At 38.5% G+C, this 19,846-nt stretch overlaps 5 protein-coding genes across 5 annotated transcripts; 1 reads left to right on the top strand and 4 right to left on the bottom strand.

Annotated features, from left to right (window-relative positions):
• Window positions 1-37: 37 nt before the first annotated feature.
• Window positions 38-2,670, top strand: LOC103417202 (thiohydroximate-O-sulfate sulfur/sulfate-lyase (nitrile-forming) NSP5-like). Its single transcript, XM_029097539.2, has 2 exons — window positions 38-216; window positions 1,498-2,670. Exons 1-2 carry the CDS (start codon window positions 187-189, stop codon window positions 2,452-2,454), a joined length of 987 nt encoding a protein of 328 aa, XP_028953372.2. The 5' UTR covers window positions 38-186; the 3' UTR covers window positions 2,455-2,670.
• A 1,215-nt stretch (window positions 2,671-3,885) lies between these two features.
• LOC103405048 (fasciclin-like arabinogalactan protein 2) lies at window positions 3,886-6,748 on the bottom strand. Its single transcript, XM_008344018.4, has 2 exons — window positions 6,058-6,748; window positions 3,886-4,703 (listed from the first exon to the last, which is right to left on the bottom strand). The coding sequence occupies exons 1-2, from the start codon at window positions 6,574-6,576 to the stop codon at window positions 4,047-4,049; spliced, it is 1,176 nt and encodes a 391-aa protein (XP_008342240.1). The 5' UTR covers window positions 6,577-6,748; the 3' UTR covers window positions 3,886-4,046.
• Window positions 6,749-10,809: 4,061 nt separating this feature from the next.
• On the bottom strand, window positions 10,810-12,247 carry LOC139193346 (putative FBD-associated F-box protein At5g56700). The gene is made up of 2 exons (XM_070816340.1): window positions 11,120-12,247; window positions 10,810-11,013 (listed from the first exon to the last, which is right to left on the bottom strand). Exons 1-2 carry the CDS (start codon window positions 12,245-12,247, stop codon window positions 10,810-10,812), a joined length of 1,332 nt encoding a protein of 443 aa, XP_070672441.1.
• Window positions 12,248-15,221: 2,974 nt separating this feature from the next.
• On the bottom strand, window positions 15,222-16,363 carry LOC103405047 (nuclear transcription factor Y subunit B-3-like). Its single transcript, XM_008344017.4, has 2 exons — window positions 15,596-16,363; window positions 15,222-15,488 (listed from the first exon to the last, which is right to left on the bottom strand). The coding sequence occupies exon 1, from the start codon at window positions 16,266-16,268 to the stop codon at window positions 15,609-15,611; it is 660 nt and encodes a 219-aa protein (XP_008342239.3). The 5' UTR covers window positions 16,269-16,363; the 3' UTR covers window positions 15,222-15,488; window positions 15,596-15,608.
• Window positions 16,364-17,296: 933 nt separating this feature from the next.
• On the bottom strand, window positions 17,297-18,295 carry LOC139193345 (zinc finger BED domain-containing protein DAYSLEEPER-like). The gene is made up of 3 exons (XM_070816339.1): window positions 18,020-18,295; window positions 17,613-17,922; window positions 17,297-17,331 (listed from the first exon to the last, which is right to left on the bottom strand). The coding sequence occupies exons 1-3, from the start codon at window positions 18,293-18,295 to the stop codon at window positions 17,297-17,299; spliced, it is 621 nt and encodes a 206-aa protein (XP_070672440.1).
• Window positions 18,296-19,846: the final 1,551 nt, after the last annotated feature.

Genomic DNA, 19,846 nt, shown 5'->3' with positions numbered 1-19,846 from the left:
GACATTGAAAACGACGAGAATTTGTCACCGAGAATTTGTCACGATATACATATGATACGAATACATGTGTGTGTATGTATATGTGTATATATATATGTACAAGGTAGAGTCTGTTCCAACAGATATCCAGGCATTTGAGAAAGCCACCAAAACAGAGTTTCAAGAGCGAGTGAGACTTCTCCAGCAATGTCTCTGGTTCAAGGCAAATGGATCAAGGTCCGTTCCCTTTCACTAATTTCCTTTCAACGTGTGTTTTATTTAGATCCCCAGCTTAATTTCAAAGATTAATCTCTCAAAATTTGATGAAATGAAACCCTAATTACAGTGGTACTATATTTTATCATCAAATGCTTATCCAATCTCTGTGTGGTGCATATATATCTTTTTTTTTTTATTTTATTTCTCTCTTCTCCTTTGTAAGGCCCCGTTTGGGAATGAGGTGATTTTAAAAAAAGCCACTGTGAAAAAAAGCTGAGGGTCATTTTTGTGTTTGGTAAACTGAAAAAAAAGGGCTTATTTTGGAAGCTGCTGTGAGAATAAGCTGAAAATCAAAGGAAAAGCTGAAGCTGCTATTTGCTGCTTTGAAAAAAAGCCAGTTTTTTCAAAGCACACAGAGCTACAGTGCTCCTTTAATGAAAAGACACACTATCATCCTGCTTTTTTTTCCAAAAGCACTTTCACAAAAAAGTTTACCAAACACTCTACTGGCTTTATTTCACAGCCGCTTATTCTCACAGCACAGCCGCTTATTCTCACAACAGCTTTTTTTCAAAGCACAGCAATACCAAACCAGCCCTCAGTTAGAAGTTTGTTGCTTTTTCTGGTAGATATACTCTGTTTTTGGTTACATTGGAAGAAAATCAAACTCTTCATCTTAATCCTAACTCATCATCCTGCAAACACCCACTTGAGGTGACCCGAAGAGCGTTTAAGGTAGAATCTTTACATGTTTAGACTCACAACATAAGAAATTTTGAACCCCCATGTGAATATCTCATCCATTACGTCAATATATACACCAAGTCATACGGTAGAATCTCTTCTACATCGTCAGATTATAACATGTGGTGTGATCTCAATTGGTATATTGCTTGTTGCAACATGTGACTCTGATGCTAGCATGACTTCCATTTCCCCACAATGTTAACATATTATTTGTGGATATTGCTATCTACACACTCATTTTTACCTCTCCCACACCTCTCCCGATTTCTTGCTTTCGGATCGAATGAATTGAAGAATATCGAAATATAAAAATTAACAAAAGTGTGTGGAAGGTAGAAAGGGGTGTGTGAATGCCACTACCCTTATTTGCTTATTTCCATTTACTTGGTTAGATCCATTATAACGCCACTGAAGGTTTCTTCTGCATTTGTCCAATTTTTTCCTTCATAAAATTATATGAAAAATATAGTTTAAAAATATGAAACAAATGGTGTTATTCATTACAAAGTTATCTTACTTGTGTCCATTTGTAAATCTGTATCATTGTGTCAGCTTGATCAAAAGGGGACTGGTCCTGGAGCAAGAAGCTCACATGCCATTACCCTAGTAGGACAGAAGGCCTATGTTTTCGGAGGCGAATTCACGCCACGTGTCCCGGTCGACAACAAGCTCCACGTGTTCAACATCAAGGAGCTGACGTGGTCTGTGATAGAAGGAACCGGGGATGTCCCGCCTCCACGTGTTGGTGTGACACTGGTAGCTGTTGGAGAAACTATTTATGTATTTGGAGGTAGGGATTATGAACACAATGAACTCAATGAGCTCTATTCCTTTGACACATCCACAAACAAGTGGACTCTAATTTCAAGTGGGGACACTGGGCCCCCTCACCGGAGTTACCACTCAGTCACCTCCGATGACCGCCATGTATACATATTTGGTGGATGTGGTGTCGCCGGTCGCCTCAATGATCTATGGGCCTACAATGTTGTTGATCAAAAGTGGATGCAATACCCAAATCCGGGTGACAGTTTGAAGGGGAGGGGTGGGCCGGGCCTGCTAGAGGTCCAAGGGAAAATATGGGTTGTGTATGGCTTTGCTGGAGAGGAAGTGGATGATGTACACATCTTTGATCCAGCCCAGGGTAAGTGGGCCCAAGTTGAGACAAGTGGCGAGAAACCAACAGCTCGGAGCGTATTTTCTACCGTAACAATTGGTAAATACATAATCATATACGGCGGTGAAGTGGACCCAAGTGACTTGGGCCACTTGGGTGCTGGGAAATTTGCTGCTGAGGTTTATGCATTGGACACCGAAACATTGCTGTGGAAGAGGTGGGATGATGGCCTGGGCTCGGACCATCATCCCGGGCCTCGCGGTTGGTGTGCGTTCGCCCGTGGTGAGTGGGAGGGGAAAGAAGGCCTTTTGGTGTATGGTGGGAATTCACCAACTAATGATCGACTTGGTGATATTCATTTCTTCACTCCTTATTTGGAAAATAGTAAATGATTGGGGAATAGACATGGGATGTATGAGTAATGGTGTTGATGTCATGTAAAAAATGGAGTTTGGGTATTTAGGTTGTATTTCGTTTTTCTTCTTTTCTTTGGTAATGTAATTTTTATTTTTGGCTTTTTGGTTTTGTTTTTGTTTTGAAATAATCTCTCGACTCATGAGTATGTGTAAATTTTCTTCATTACTTAAGCAACGAGTTTCTTCATGAAAGTGGTTTTAAACTGTTTCTACTCAAACATATCCAAAATTGGTGCCAATGTAATCTCTGTAGAATTCCCAGTTCATCCCACACCAATAGATGTTCAGATTCGCATGGTCTTCAGTTAGATTGTAGGCCTCAAAAAGTCAACTTAAAGTGATCAACTTAAAACGACTTCATGAAATTCTCTCCAAATTGTGTCTAGTGTAACATATACAAATTTGATGATAATTTATTCACTGTATCATTCTGTGCTCGAAACAGTGACATGCTCTAAGGAAACTGTAGCAGTTGCCCAAAAAATGCATAAGTCGGACTTCTAGCTTCTATGAACGGAGGAAGAGCTGAGAGCAATGAGAGGCAGTAGCAACTTGCAGTAATTTTTCACTAAATTATAAAAGAAGGAGAGTTTCATCCATGTGTGAAGACAAGAAGTGATGGAAGTGAAAAAAAAAAAAACAAAAAAAGTAGGAAAACTTTCACCTGCTACAATTACAAACAAGTTGTAGCTGCCAAATAATTGCCAGACTTGGACTTTCAGCTCTTATAACAGAGAGAAGCTGCAGCAGCAAACGAGGGAGAAGGGAGAGTTATTCTTTAGTTTCAAACTTCCTTTGTTTTAGCTCTCTTTCCATGTCTTCGAAACAATTCGCGATGGGACGGAGTTCCGATCGCTAGCAAGGGCCTTCATACATGAGCATGGTTTCGTGAAAATTCACTTTCTCTTCTGTTGGAATTGAAGAATAAACTGACCAGTAACAGAATGTGTGCTGCTTTAGGACTTTCAAACACTTAGGACTGCAAAAGCACTTATTTTTAGGAAGAAAACACCTGCGCAGTTGGTTTTATAGTAAGCCATAAATTGATGTAACATTCAAACACTTAAGAAATTTTTAGAGTTAATAAATGTATGACCAACTACGTGCTGCTTTAGGAGCTCCAAACACTACAGAACTGCGCATGCACTTGTGCTGCCTTAGAACATGGAAATCAGTAATTGCCACTTATTACTCAGAATTCTCTCTATTTGTTTTCTCTCAAACTACTTTTTTTACTTAGACATTAACGGGCCATTTAGCGGATACCTTCAATATCTTTATAGGTGTTCATGAATTAAGCTAACAGGGTCGTCAATCTAACCTTATACGAAATTTGCATTCACAATACCAGTACAATATCTTTAATACGTGAATTTCTTCATTGTGCAAATCATTATACACCTTAAGTACTCTTCACAACAATATTCTTTCTGTATTTAAATGGTATAACATGCAAAATAATTGTATAGCACAATACATCTTTACAATTCATTATTCACTGGATTAAATTAAAATAAAAACAAAAAACAAAATTCAATTTCCCACAAAACATACCCTTCCCAAACCAATCACATAAGCAAAACCCCAACACAAAAACTCAAAATAACCGTGACCAATCTCCCACCGTCCAATCCCGCAACTCCATTCTTCTCACTATCAGCCGTCTGATCCGCCGGCGTATCATCCGACGGCGCATCAGCCGGCCCCGCCGCCACCTCCTTCGGCGCGGGAGCCACCGTCTCCTTAAACAGTTCCGTCGGCTGCAAAACCTTGTTCACCTTATAAACCACCAACGGCTCCTGATCAATCACCGTCCCCGTGATCTTCGCCGTCACCACCTGCGTCTCCAAACTTACGACCTCGCCGTCATTCTGAACCGTGAACTCGAACTTCTTCGCCTTGTCGGTGGCGAGCGTGTTGACGAGACCGTTGTTGGACTTGAGATCCTGGAGGGACTGGTAGACGGGGACACCGTGGTAGAGCAGCAGCGACACCTTCTGGGACGCCGTTAGATTTTTATACTTGGGGAGGAAGGCGTTGACGACAGAGTCCGTCGGGCAGAAGACCGTCAAGCCGCCGTCGATGTTGGTCTCGAAGGTGGAGTCGGCTCCGGCAGCGATGAGCAAGTCGGCGAAGGCTTTGCAGCCTTGCTTTGAGATGATGGCCGTTAGATTCAGCTGGCTTGGTCCGGCAGTTGGCGCCTCGGCTTCAGCAGAAGTTAATGCCTGAACGTTTCATGTTATATTGTCAACCAATTTTTCTCTCAACTTTAACTAATATTTTTCTTCTATAAAATTGAGTCAAAAGAAGAGTTTAAAATATCAATATAGATAAAAGTATAGATATACAAATTTATAAAAATATCGATGGATATATCGATACGGATATCGATTGTCTTCAACGGAATTATGAAAATTTGCAATGGGTAAGTATATTAACTCATTCAGATATAATCGAAATTAGACAAAAGTTTCAAAATAACAAAAAAAAAAATAATCAAAAGTTCGAAATAGGTGGTAGGTTGTGGCAAAATTTTTGTAGTGAATTGGTAAATATAATCGATATTCATTAATTTTTTTATATCTCACTGATATAAAATGAAGTTTACATTTCACACATTTCAATATCAATCCTTAATTTTTAAAATATTTTGATAAAAAAATATCGACAATTTCGTAAATATGTTAACCCCTTACACAATTTGATTCAATCCTTTTTCTCAATGCACGTAAAATTAAGTCGATCATATATGACCGTGTTTAGAAACAAATAGACATTAATGAACTACAAGTTGAAAAAAAAAACACACAAAATATTCTAATTTTCAAGGGACACATTTTCTCTTTTCCTTTCTTTTTCAAAATCTGATTTTTGTCGGTGGAGTAACATGGCAACTTGCACTCGTATATCTCAACTTTTTTTAGTGATGGCAATAATTTGGACTAATTCTATATATTTATTTATGGGCAGTGGCTGTACATGTCCAGTGGACAAAATTAAATGTGTATTATTTTGAACTTTTGTATTTCTTCATATCAAATAAGAATATAAATTTCAAGAAATGGTTGAATTATTATTATTTTTTAAATATGAAAAACAATCATATAGTCTAGCCTTTACCATCAGACATTAATTAAGATTGATTTTAAAAGCATATTTTCGAAAAAAAAAACATTTTCAATGAATTTAAAAGCGGACCCAACCGAGGCTTAACACATTATCGTAGTAGACCATCAAATTAAACTATTGATAAAAAAGACTTATATAACATCCTAATTAATAAAAATCATATATATTTTTTAATACATTGATATTTTTATACTAGGGGAGGTGAAGTTTGGCTAAACTACACAATGGGCAGCCTAATTTGGTATCGAATTCGAAACCTCTCATTTCCAAGGGAAGATAAATACCACCGAACCATAGTACTGAGTGACAAAAATCACACATTAACAATATACAAAAAATAAAATTGATACTTTTCTTTGACTTTAGTTTTCCTTTGCTAATTATCATAACATTAGGGTTATAGCGTTAATTTGGATAATTATATCAAAATTTCAGTTAAAATATGCATACCTGACTGATTTGCAAGACAGAGATGTTGTATGGCATCTCCAGCACAGACTTCACATAGAAGGAATTGAGTGTCCCACCATTGTCTTCAGCTCCGAACCCGACTTTACCGCCTTTGAGGTTGGTTATGTTCACGTACCCAGAGGTCCCGGCCGCCACCCCAGTGGCTTGGAACATGCTGCTAGCCAAGGTGGTGCCATGGGTGAGCTGGTGAAGTTTCTTTGCGCCAAAGTAATCAACAAGGACATGGAGGGAGAGCACATTTTTTATGGTGTATACCGAGAGTCCTTTGGAAATGAGGGATGACATGGCGGCATTGTCGAGGGTGAGGACAGTGATGGTCTGACGGCGGTTGATCTCGGTGGCGAGGTGGGTGAGGCTGAGGTAGTGGTTGAAGGTGGAGAGGGAGGGGTGCTGGTCGAGTATGCGCGTAATGTTGTGCGCTTGGGACGTCGAGGACAGGAGGAAGAGGAAGAGGGCAGACAGGGCTAGGGTGGCGGTGAGGGCTGGTGGTTTCTGCATTGTGAAATGTAGAGGAGAATTGAAGGTGGGTTTAAGGGCAAAGAAGGGGAATGAAAAGAAGGAGGAGATGTGTGGTTATATGTGATGAGCATGTAGTGTTGTAGACTTGTAGTGCTGTATTGTGGTGTATATGGTCCCTCAAAGTGGTGCCAGCTTGGTTTAGGTAGGGATGAGGGCATATGATGTAGTGGTGGGTCCTTGGGATGATAGTTGCATTTATATAATTGTAAGTTTATGAGATTGTGGAGCTAGAATTTTAATCTAGGAGGGATCCAAATGTTTCAATCTGAAACGCTCTCCTGATTTTACAAAAATTATTTTGCCGTATGGTGAGCAACCGACTAACATTGTTTGAGTCCGGTAAGGTGTTGTGCTCATCATCCTCTTCCTTAAACCTAAACTCCAAGCCTCTATGACTTTCTTCCTTTCTCCCTACACTGTGCCCCAGACCAAAGTCCTCAAAGCTCATAAGCAACATATTACCTTAACTCTATAGGAGCCACCAACCTCATATCAAACTCGATGAAAGAAATTAGAGTAAAAAGGTTGGATTGAGGCCCTGAGCCTACATAATACCTTGAAATTCATAAGCATAACATAACTTTTCTGCGTGAAAAAAATGTCAGGGTGGGCCTACGATCATCCCGGTCACCTTATAGCTCTGCCCCTATATATTAATGATAACAGTTCTTACAATATGCAGAAGAACGCACAAAAGCAGAGCAAGAACTAAGAACAAGTGATAAGAAATAAGAGAGAGAGAGAGAGAGATGAAATGTTGTCTATTGATGATATTGAATGAGTACAATTGTATAGCTGTAGTTGCTATATATATTCCTTCAACACTTAATATCTAAGCAACTACTCTAACTATATAACCGACTCTTAACAATCTTTCTAACTGCCTTGCTTACATGGCACTCCAACTTATGCTGACATGGCACATTACATTCAACATCCCCCCTCAAGCTCAACTAGGATCTCCGAGTTTGAGATTGTGAAAGTGTTTTACAAAAGAAGGACTATGTAATCCTTTGGTCAATATGTTTGCAATCTGATCTTCTGTGGGAACATATAACATCTCCAAATCACCTTGCTGTACTCGTTCCCTAACAAAGTGAAAATCGGTATCAAGATGTTTAATACGTGAATGAAAAACTGGATTTGCACTAAGGGCAATAGCAGACATGTTATCACAATGAAGACTTGGTGGATGACATAAAAACACTCATAGATTCTTGAGTATATTTCTGACCCAAGCTATATCATCTGCAGTATGAGCTAAGGCTTTATACTCAGCTTCTGTTGAACTGCGAGACACTGAAGTTTGCTTTTTAGACTGCCATGAAATGGGATTATTGCCTAAAAATAAGACATAACCAGTAACAGATCGCCTTGTATTCAAATCGGCTGCCCAATCAGAATATGAAAATGCATTTAACTGTGGACTTGTAGCTGCAGAATACATGATGCCAGTATGTATTGTCCCTTGCAAGTAACGCAGAATTCATTTCACAGCCCCAAAATGAGTTTCAGTTTGTGAGGACATGAATTGACAAACTGTATTGACGGCATAAGCAATATCTGGCCGAGTAAAGGTTAAATATTGCAATGAACCACAAAATAATTATGGTAATATCAGCCACTCATGCTCCCACATGTAATAACTGATTCATTTTAGAGAGAAATTTACTTAAAATAGAGATGTATTGTGAAGGTATGTTTAGTCAATTACGCATTGTCATGCATTTTAAATTTCACACACAATAGTGCGGGGTTAACTTAATATACCATTATAGTGACATCTTCGTTATATGAAAGTTCTTTTCTCATGCCTTGCATATGCGTAGCTAGAAACACATATGTGGCATTCGGGTTAATAATGTAATGTTAGGTGAGTTCAAATAAACAACATCGTGCTATCAGTCTAAAGTGTCGTAGTTGCATACTAAAAATATAGGTAAGTCATTCTCTTGATAAAAGGTAAATCACCTAGTGGTCACCACACACTAGAGTTAACAACAACATTGCCAAGAGAGTGAGGGTCAACTCTCAAATGCATGTTTAAGTTCCTAAAAAGAGCAATGATTGCTTTGAAGCTGTAATTGAACCATATTGGTTGAAACACGAAAGCGATGGGGGGTGAATAAATTAGTAAGAGACAGAAAAGATTGAATTAGTAGATACATAATTTTCCATAGATTAATCTGGTTAATCACACAGATTTGAATATAATTAAGGACTTTGTCTTCCCATATGGCCTATGGGTCACTAAATTTGAACAAATGGGATGTCAAAAGATAATTTTGATTAGAAACTTAAAGCAGATAAAATGGCTACATCATTGTCCTCATGCATATTGCCAAGCAAGTAATTATGCTCATGCATGAGGTGATTACGCTATATAATAATCCTGATTAGCAAAAAGACAAATAAAACGGAATAAAATTAAGCCAACATGTGTCGGCAGAAGTGTATTCCAGAAAAGCCAGACTGGTTTGAAGAAAGAAATTGAGGGACAACATGGACAGCGATGTTTGATCTCCGTAACAAAAAATACAAATACACAAAATATATAAATGTATAAAAAAGAATTCAATAATATTATGATGGTTAGCATTTTATTTTCAGACTTGTGTTGGATCCAGGCTGTTCATATTTTTAATGGTGGCATTGTCTTCTCTCTAACAAGTTAAATTAATTTTCTTTTGTTGGCATTTTTCATGTTCCAACGGTCCATTTCTTGTGTGAATATATATTAACTTAAGCTATCCTCACACTATGAATATATTAACGCAACCTGTTCAGCTGAAGATTGAATAAGTTAATGAACTTCTGTACAGAAAAAAGGAACTTAAGGTAGGTGATTATTTGCTTGTTTAGTGGGTGTAGGTATATATTGTAGGACCTTATTGAAGTTAAATGATGTATGGGGCCACACCATAGGATATATATATATATATTTTTTTTTTTTTTTGAAAAAGTTTAGAGGGAGGGGAAGCTCATACCGTAAGTCTCTTTGAGGATTTAAAAGGGGGTCTTAGTCCTTTTTTGGTTTACAGATCACTGACCAAAAAGGATTGTTTGCAGTGGGATTCGAAACTAAATATTTGTCTAACAAACAGAACAATCCTTACCAACTCAACCATTATTCGTTGACTATTGGTAACCTTTTTTAATACAAGGATATTGATAATTAGAAGGCCCAATGTTTGAAAATTTATTAGAAGAAGAAAAGGCCACAGGAAAAGAAAAATCAAGAAAGGCTTTAATAAAACTCTTCAAAACTTCATAAAACTTGCTAAGTCCTTAAATATGCATTAGAAAGCACTGTTTTAAAAATTTATGTTTGCCGCCGCCTCCCAATTAGTCCCTAGGCATTTGAAAATTAAGAAAGTACGCCTATACTCGCTTAAGCGCCCGCATAGGGTGCAATTCTCACTTAGAAAAAAAATCGATAACTTTCATTTTGCAGCAATTCTCATTTAGACAGAAAATCGATAACTTTCATTTTACAGCAATTCTCATTTACACAATATATAATAAATTTAAGTAAATCCCCATAGGTCCCATCTAGGCGCTAGACCCCAGTCTGCCGCCCGAATAACGCTTAACGTCTTTTAGATCCTTGCTACAAAGTGAACTAGGGCTCCTTGGATGACGCAATTTTTGTTTGGTAAAGTCACAGATGTTAAGACTAGGGTTAATAAATTAGATAATTTTCCAACATATCGTGTCTTCTAAGTTTCATCTTAAGCGGTAAAACTTTATATAGTTAGCTTGGACTTAATTTTATCCAACTATAGCCTAGAATTGAGCGTAGAAGTCTTCAACTTGAAGATAACAAGAATATATGCTCATTAAATTTTGGCTACGGAGCCCAATCAACCTTATTTCATTGATGTATACCAAGATGCCACCCAACCTTATTTCTTCTTGTTTTATTTGTTTGGGTTGAGAAATTCATGTCTTTATCTTCCCCCCTCCCCCCCCCCCCCCAAAAAAAAAAAAAAAAAGGTGAAGGCATATACCAAGGAATTTTAGACTAAGCATATATGCATATATGCTGTGCAGAAAGATTATATAAAGGGATATAAACCGAGTAGATAAATGGATATGATGCAGATGGTGGATTCACAAATAACTACTTGAAAAAAGTCAATCTTCATAGTTCATCTCTAACAATATATCCTCAATCTCTTGGTATTTGCAAATCCTCATCCAAACATAGGGTCAAAAAGCATCCAGTGGATCAACGTCAACTAACTGTGGAAAAATTGTCTCTGCAGAAGGAGCAACCCAACACAAGGAGTTTATCGTGTCAGAATATTCTGTCTCAGTTCTTGGAGGATTAAGCGCCATGAGCCGAAGGGACTTTATGAGACCAGGCAATGGCGAAGAGAAGGTGTGTCTGAATTCATCTGGAAAGATTACAACCTACACCAAATTCACAATCAACAAATTAGAAATCCAAAAAGTGGAATTTTTCAACATATAACTGCACAACGTAGACTGATGAAAGCAAAAAGGGATACGTACGTACCTTAAAATTGCAAGCAATGAGGGTCACATTTTCTGAGCAAGAAAACTCCTTAAGCAAATCTGCCAGTGTAGGGAAATATTTCCATGGCCCGTTGAAAGCGTTGAGTAAATCTTCGTCCCAAAATTCGTTCAGTGAGATGGTGGTCTCCCTTAAGCTTGGAGCTATCAAAGAAACTTTGGACTTTAAATAACCAGAGAAATCAAAAGAAACTAGATTTGGAGCAGTGATTGTGGCTTTCAAACTATCATGACATCCCCATATATGTAATCGTTTTAGGTGCTGAGCATGAACATCGATATTCTTCAAGTTGTAGGAATCATACAACATTATACTCTCAAGAAGCGAAAAGCTCAATGAAATGAACGTAAAAGATTCAAGATTTGGAGCATCCCAAACTACGATAACCTGAGCATTGCAATGCTTTACTTCCAAGAACTTGAGACTAGAACTCACAAGATTAATGTTATCGTCTTTTTCAAAATAGGAGGAAGTTAATGACAAGTACTCAATGGAAGGGCACTCCTGAATTAAGAAAAATAGAGCATCACTTTCAAAGCGCACGGTTTTGAGGCTCATAATTTTCAAAGAGGGAAGAAGACTTATATGCACAGTCCCCTCATTATGTATGTCCATGTTCTTTATTCTCACGTACTTCAAACTGAGAGTAGTTAAAGATTTTGCATCAAGCAAACTCATTCGAGATATGATGTAGTAGTGACTCCAGTCCCAATCGCTCTGAAATAATCTACCTAGGGTTATGTCTAACTCTTTGACGTTTCTCTCAAACGAGCAACTCAACAACTTATCTACGATCTTGGCGTCCTCTTTGTATAGGTACCCTGTCATGCGAACCCTAAGTTTATCTAATGTATGTTTCTTTTGCTCATCCTTCACAAAGAGTTCCAGGTACTTCTTCAAGATGTTGATGAACTTTCTGTGTTGATCATGATCAAGATTTTCGTCATCACTACCCTCGTCGAAATCCAATATGGAGCACAAACACCAGGCGCGGTCCCATTGCTTAGAAAGAAAGCTCATCCGGACAGCGGTTTTAGCGGGAAGGATTCGGATGATGTTTTGGATGACAAGGTCAGGTAAGTGAAACTCTAATGGCATGACGACGGCCATGACCGTTTAGGTTATGATGGAGTTTGGGTTGTGGCGTTTTTTTCTCTCTTTTGGGTATGCATGCGTGAATGCCGACGGTACTAAAAGAGGTTATCATTTATAAGCATTAAGGAATTAATATCCTTTAGCTAGAAGGAATAGAAACCCTTGACCCATATGGAATACGAAACCTTGAACTTTTTGGTTTTTCTCCTCCATTTTGCTAGGGGGTTCAAAAGTTGTAACATCTTCGGTGAAAGATGTAAAATGTCTTGAACAACTTAAAAAACCAATTTAAAAGTCTAATTCATCGGAACGTTACTTTGATTCTTAAATAAAGAGAAATTATTCTTGTACATTTTGTTCTCTTTCTACATTATATTTATTTGGCCTAATCGGATAAATGGTCCCCGTGGTCATAAGCTATTTGGATGATAGCCCCTGTGGTAAAAAAATTCAGATTTAAACCCCTGTGGTCACAGTCTGTTAGGATTTAAACCCCTGTGGTCTAAGTCTGTTAGGATTTATTCCCTTCTGTTAAATAATGCTGATGTGGCTGCCACATATATGCCACGTGGCTGCCAAATGTCTGCCACATGGCAAAAATAATAATTTTTAATTTTTTTTTTTGAAAAAACCTGAATTTTTACAACAAAAAAAAAAAAAAAAAAAAAAAACCAGATCAGCAAGAAGAAGAAGAAGAAGGAAGAGGGAGAGGGAGGAGGGTCGCGCGGGGAGAGGGCTCCGGTGGGAAGAAGAAGAAGAAGAAGAAGGAAGAGGGAGAGGGAGGAGGGTCGCGCGGGGAGACCGGTGAGGGGGGCGGGAAGAAGAAGAAGAAGGAAGAAGGAGAGGGAGGACGGTCGGGCGGGGAGAGGGCTCCGGCGGGAAGAAGAATAAGAAGAAGAAGGAGAAGAAGTCCGGCGGGGGGGGGGGAGTTCTGCAGATCTGGGTTGGTCTTTTTTTTTTATTTTTTTTTTTTGTAAAAATTCAGGTTAAAAAAAAAAAATTATTATTTTTGCCACGTGACAGAGATTTGGTAGCCACGTCAGCATTATTTAACAGAAGGGCATAAATCCTAACAGACTTAGACTACAGGGGTTTAAATCCGAATTTTTTTACCACAAGAGCTATCATCCGAATACCTTATGACCATGGGGACCATTTATCCGATTAGGCCTATTTATTTTTATCATTTGATTCTTCTTTAATTCAATTAATTTAATAACAAAAAATAATCAAATAGTGCATGGAAATCACTATAAATAAAAATATGTTACTAATATAACCTTTCTGTTTGAACTTTGAAATGAAAAGAGGCACTAAACTAAAAGTTAGTTGATTACGAAAAAACACAAGACTCAAGCTACCAGTGACAAGCTCACCCATTTACAAATACATGGGCCATTTGTTCCGTCTGTCACCGCTACAGTTAGCATGATGTACGGAACAAATGAGTTGGAAGCATTACTAGCAGGATTCGACATGTCTTTAAGAGCAATTTCACCTTTAAAGACTTTGTGCCAACACCGAACCTATTTATTCATTCAGTGAACAGTGATAGAACTCAATAAACAGTAATAGGCCAAATGCATCTCAATCCCTAACAAAAAATAGCTTAGTCCATTTTATTAAAATATGATTAAATAAAATGAATCTCCAATTGGACCTTTAAAATAATGATTTTAATAGGTTTTAAAAACCTATTTCCTTACCCAATCATTTGACCAGATGTCTCTCTTCTCTATCTATTTTCTCTGCCTCTCTCTCTTTTCCAGCTCACTCTCATGAGCTCTCCTTCTCCTTCCTCTTCAAAACCTTCAACAAATCAAATACAAAATATTATTTTTGTAATCCCTGGAGCTCAAGGAACCATAACCTTGCATGTGGCATCGGTGCATAGTGCGAGGTCCTACCATTGAAGCCAAGAGCTTGAGCCCTCCTCAGATCTCTCTCCCTTTGTTCGCTTTTGCGGGTCCAAGGGTTTCAGTGCTGCTAGATTTCTCTCAGCGATTCGAATCCCTCTCCGGGTTCAAACGATCTCTCTCTCTCTCTCTCTCTCTCTCTCTCTCTCTGCGGTGGACTCACACTTCACGACTGCATTGCATCCATAGATAAGCTGCCAATTCCATCCCTGACGTCATCATGGCGTCATACGGGCCTGTCCTAAGGTTTGTCAATTTTGGGTTGGCCTGGAGACTAGTTTGGGCTGGGTGCCAGATAATCTCGTGGGTTGGAGAGACTTCCCTAGGTGCCGGGCTATTTTTTTAGTTGTGTGCCGGCCTATCCCACCCCCGGTGGAAGTGCTCTAACAATAGAAGCATTACTAGTAGTGTTCGACATGTTTTTAACAATAGAAGCACAACCAAGGCCCATGGATCCATTGGAATACCGAAACATAGTTGATTTTTTCGTAAATAGGCAAGGTCATGCATCCAATATTGTTTGAGGTACATGCAGGTCACCCTAAACTTCATATAGTCATGCTCCACATGGGTTTTGGTTGGTGGAGTTATCCATATGGAAGACAAGCAAGTGAAGGAGACACAATGTCTTTGTACAGCCACCAAATACTCAACCGTGGAAACAAGTACATAGGATGTTTCTTTATTTGGTACACAATAATGCCGATTTTGGTCATAGTTCAAAGTAGCCTTTCCTCAAAAGAACACAAACACAACCCATTTTCATAGAAGCAAATCCAATGAATCATTAGGGATTTTTCAGTACGAATATTTTGGAATTTTTTTAGTATACTCCGAGCCATTATAAAATTTTTAAGGGAAAATTATAGTAATAGTCACTTAAATTTAACTCAATTAAAGCAATAATCTTTAATTAAAAATATGTGATCATGCCGCTATAATTATTTTTGTCAACTTCTTTAGAAGTTACGTCAAAATAAGAGACCATTACTTCAACTGAGGTAAAATTAGAATACCATTACTCTAATCATGGATTTCAATAAAACAGATTTGAATTTGTAAAAGACCAAATATCCAACAACTGAATTGTGATTTAGTGAAAACAATGAAACTCAACAAGTTCAGCTCACGATATGATATAATTACAGACACACCCACCTTAACCTTCATCTCTCCGTCAATTAGCTTTAGCTATAAATACATTTTTACCTTCCACTATAATTTTCCTTCCCCACAGTTACACTTACAAGCTACAGAGAGGATTGAGATGGAACTAGTTCATCGTCCTTCGTGACCCGGGCTTCCATGATGGCGGTGAATTCCGTTCCATAGAGGTCTCTCTCCACATGCAGATAAAACACAAGAAAAATTGACCATCTGAATTAAGATCAAGACTAAAAATTTGTCATCATCATCCTTAATTAAATCCGCAACGTAAAGCATCTACCTTGACCTGAGAATCACCTGACAACTGAAGCTCCACCACCACCACTTGAACCACCACTCTTCCCAACTCCTCCACCTCCCATTCCCATATGGTGCTGTTGATACCCACCACCAGAACCGTACATGTGTCCCTGATGATGATTATGATGACCCATCATCACCATTCCACCATACCCTCCATTATACCCATCACCACTTATCCCAGAGCTGACACCGCCGCCTCCGCCTCCGCCTCCGCCTCCGCCAGACGCCGCACCTCCGCCTCCGCTGCTACTATCTTTCTCTCTGCCGCCACCTCCGCCGCCCATGGTGCTCTTCTCGCCCTCCATCTCCCGATACTTTTGCAAATAAATCTTGAGCGGCTCCACGTACTCCTCGAACCCCAACGTGGTCATCGCCCATAGCAAATCGTCGCCGTTGATCGTCTTCCTCTTCTCCCTCTGGCACTTGTCGGAGGCCTCACCAGTGACGAAACTGATGAACTCCGACACGCACTCCTGCAGCGTCTCCTTCGCGTCCTTGGATATCTTTGCGTTCGCCGGCAGCGCCTTCTTCATGATCCGGCTCACGTTCGCGATCGGCAGGAAGCGGTCCTGCTCACGCGCGGACAACTCCCCGCTCTGCCCGTGGCTGACGTCGTTGGGCCCTCCCGAGTCGTTATCCGAATCGGCCATTCCGGGAGTTTCGGGGGGTTGGGAATCTCGGATGGCTTCGTCGTGGGGACGAGGAGGGAGAGAGAGGGAGACGTTGGGGTCCGTTGGATCTGGAGGGGTAATAACGAATCCGAAGATAAACGTGGATTTTTCTGGGCCGTATGTTTCTCGATAAGTGTGGGTTAGGTGGGGGGTTTTGCGTTGTTGGATTAGGGTGTGGGACTTTGATCGAACGGATGTGGAATTGACACGCAAGCTGCTGTTTGTTTTGAGATTCTTCAGGCGGCTGCTGCAGCTTTAGCTCCAGGCTGTAGCCGAGTCGAAAAAGTTAAAAGTGATTGAAAAATCTATACCGTTGTTTTTCCCAAAAAAGAAAAAAGATCTGTACCGTTGAATCTACCGGATCGCAGACATGTCTTTTCTTATTCGTTAGTGAAAGCCGTGGCTAATGCTAACGTAGCAGGCAGTTTGTTGAGAGTACTGAAAACCCTAGGAGGAGATGTAAGGCTTGCGTGACAATTAGACCTGTAAACGGGTCGGATTTATTGGATTTGGGTTGGGTTTAATCTGACCCGTTACTCGAACCCAACCCGTTAAGCCTAATAAGTCACCCATTTCATCCGTTAATAATTTTTTTTGTTTTTTGTTTTTTTAACATTTTGCATTCCAATACAAATTACACATCTTTTACCCAAAATTACAAACATTATATATATATATATATATATATATATATATATATATCTGTGGGGATTGAAGTACATACACTCTGCAAATGTTTTGCACTGTGACCTGAAACCGAGTAGCCTACTTCTCAATGCAAATTGTGACCTTAAGATTGTGACTTTGGGTCTCATAACTGATGTATATACATCACCAAGATGTATTATATATATATATATATGTATGTATATCATACTACAATCTTCCAAATCAACTAATTAATAGAACTCCATAAGGGTTTTACAAAATGTGAAGCATAGCTATAAGTCATGGGGCAATGCCGTATTCAACATCACCAAGATGTACCACCCAATTACATCGCTACTTCAAGGAAGAATTTGCATATCGAACATCCAAAAATCTGCAACACACCCACAAAATCAAGAGCAATGAGCAAGTATACAAAATCAGACATTACTCTTGCATAATCCATCCTAATTATTAAACATCATAGAAAATATCTTTAAAAGAACAAGTGAAAATACATACCATGCTTAATCAAGACTAATACTATTGGAGCATTGTCCTGAGTTCTTCCAAGTCAGCACCCTCTTTCTCTAAAGCTAAACATAAAAGTTAAAAAAGGAAAACAATTATAATCTATTATGTAAGAAAAAAAATACAAAGTAATATAAAATTTACCTCCTTTGCCAAAAAGCCAATCTCTAGTACATAGCAAGGCTTGAACGGTTTCAGGCAACAAAGAACTTCGATATTGATCAAGCACCCTACCACTAATACTAAATGCTGATCCCGAGGCAACAGTTGAGATGAGAATTGTTAACACATCAGAAACCATACGAGAAAGTACGGGATAACGAAATTGCTCTAATTTCCACCATGAAAGAATATCCAACTCTTGTTTTCTATCAAGTCTCTTTTCTTCAAGATATAGATGTAATTTAGTTTTTTCATTTGAAGTTGACCCATCTTGGTAAATATTATCAAATTCCTACATATAAAAACAAAATAGAAACAATGACGTCAACGAACAATATAAAGATGCATATAAAAAGTATAAAAACAGGAATAACAAATATAAATACTACCTCAAAAAGTTTGTCTCCAACTTTTATTTGAGTAGGAGTTTGATTGACTGGGTTGGATACAAGAAGATGTGAGAACTTGTCTATGTAAAGACCATAGAGTGAAAATAATGTGCCACTAACATCCTTCAACTCTCTGGAATCCTTACCATAAAGCTTATTATAACCCCACTCTACAAATTCCAATTTATAGCGAGGATCAAGAATCACTGCAACGGCAAGGATCAAACTATACTCTGACCAATATTTTTCAAACTTCAAATTCATATAACTCCCCATCTGTCTCATGAAATCATCACAATCTTTCATAGCATCTTGAATACAATAATGGACTTTGAACACTTTTGGGAAAAACAAGTTTGATGTAGGGTAATTTGTTCTAGAAAATAAGCAAGTAACTTCATAAAAATACCCCAAGAAATTGGAAATCTTCTCCATTTTATTCCACTCTTCCAATGAAGGACATGAACTAAAATTAGAATCAACAAGTGCCAAATTGAGAAAAGCACGACGATAGAAAATAGCACTATCCAGCATTGTATATGTTGAATTCCATCTAGTAGGCACATCTTGTCTCAACCCTCTTTTACTACCTGCCAATCTTACTTGTGCAACGCAAACAAAAAACTTATTTTTTCTCCCTTCTGAACACTTTATATATTTGATGCACTCACAAACTTTCGTCACTGATCCATCAATTTCCTTTAATCCATCTTGGACTATCAAGTTTAGGATGTGAGCACAACAACGAACGTGGAAGAACTTTCCATCCATTAATAGCAAACCTTTAAAATTTAATTGTTTCTTCAATAGCTCAACAGAACAATCATTTGCAGAGGCATTATCCAAAGTAATGGAAAACAGTTTCTTTTCAATCCCCCACTCAACTAATAAGGCGTTAATTTTTTCAGACAAAGCAACCTCAGTATGTGGAGGAGGCATATGACAAAAATTTTAAATTCTTTTGTGCATTTTCCATTCTTTGTCAACAAAGTGAGTTGTGAGTGCGAGATATCCATCAATTGCAGCAGAAGACCATATTGATGGTTCCAAAAGTAATTCCAAAAATCAAACCGATAATATAGATTGCAAGCTTTGTCTTGAAGCTAAAATTTCCAAATTGATGGTTCCAAAGTGTTGACAAAAGCACTGGTGCTAGTGTCACTGAAGCAACTACATATGGCTTACACCATCTTGCTTCACAAACAACAGGAATAGTCAATCTCCTAGGCAGATAAAGCGGTAGCTCAAGTATGAAAATCAGTCGGTGTAAAAAAAAACAGATGATCTAAGATCAGAGCAGCATTTCTTAACTTCTACTACTTTAGAACTGCCTTGTGCAGCTCATTCCTCTGCTAAGAATTGGCACAGTTAAGTCACTCTCATTGCTCGAATTACAGCTCAATTCTACACTTTTCTTCCGATGCTTGTGTGAGACGTAAACCACAATCACATAAGCAATATAGAGCAAAGAGAAAGCCATTGCAGCCCACACATCTATTTCCTTGTGAATCAAGATAACACCCAAACATACAATGACCAAAAGGTAGAAGCAAATATCTCTCACAAAGTCCACTTTGTGAACTCGAATGCGCCTTTTGCTTGTAGGTCTAAATCAATCATTCACTTTCTAATTTATAAGTAACAAGAAGAGCATCTCTATCTTAAATTCCCTCTCTATCTCCACCACCAGTTCTTGATTTTGTGAACAACAAAGGACCCATAAAAGGCAAAAGGCAAAAGAAACCGTAGGCTGCAGAATGAGGTTTCCTTACTTTTTCTAAACAATAAGCAATAAACAAAGGAACTAAAAAGGGAAAGCAAAAGAGA

Source organism: Malus domestica, chromosome 17 (genome assembly GCF_042453785.1).
Source record: "Malus domestica chromosome 17, GDT2T_hap1".
Classification (NCBI taxonomy): domain Eukaryota; kingdom Viridiplantae; phylum Streptophyta; class Magnoliopsida; order Rosales; family Rosaceae; genus Malus; species Malus domestica.
The sequence above is the reverse complement of the archived record's forward strand: the minus strand, read 5'-3'. Positions and strand labels throughout refer to the sequence as shown.

Bases quoted from the DNA above. Each gene is read 5' to 3' on its own strand.
- LOC103417202 (XM_029097539.2), top strand. From the start codon at position 187: ATGTCTCTGGTTCAAGGCAAATGGATCAAG. The intron at 217-1,497 runs GTCCGTTCCCTT...TCATTGTGTCAG, and splicing joins TTCAAGGCAAATGGATCAAG to CTTGATCAAAAGGGGACTGG.
- LOC103405048 (XM_008344018.4), bottom strand. From the start codon at position 6,576: ATGCAGAAACCACCAGCCCTCACCGCCACCCTAGCCCTGTCTGCCCTC. The intron at 4,704-6,057 runs GTATGCATATTT...TGAAACGTTCAG, and splicing joins CTGTCTTGCAAATCAGTCAG to GCATTAACTTCTGCTGAAGC.
- LOC139193346 (XM_070816340.1), bottom strand. From the start codon at position 12,247: ATGGCCGTCGTCATGCCATTAGAGTTTCACTTACCTGACCTTGTCATC. The intron at 11,014-11,119 runs GTACGTACGTAT...AATTTGGTGTAG, and splicing joins TCATTGCTTGCAATTTTAAG to GTTGTAATCTTTCCAGATGA.
- LOC103405047 (XM_008344017.4), bottom strand. From the start codon at position 16,268: ATGGCCGATTCGGATAACGACTCGGGAGGGCCCAACGACGTCAGCCAC.
- LOC139193345 (XM_070816339.1), bottom strand. From the start codon at position 18,295: ATGGGGAGTTATATGAATTTGAAGTTTGAAAAATATTGGTCAGAGTAT. The intron at 17,923-18,019 runs GTAGTATTTATA...TTTTATATGTAG, and splicing joins TTGGAGACAAACTTTTTGAG to GAATTTGATAATATTTACCA. The intron at 17,332-17,612 runs GTAAATTTTATA...GGTGTGTTGCAG, and splicing joins TTGGCTTTTTGGCAAAGGAG to ATTTTTGGATGTTCGATATG.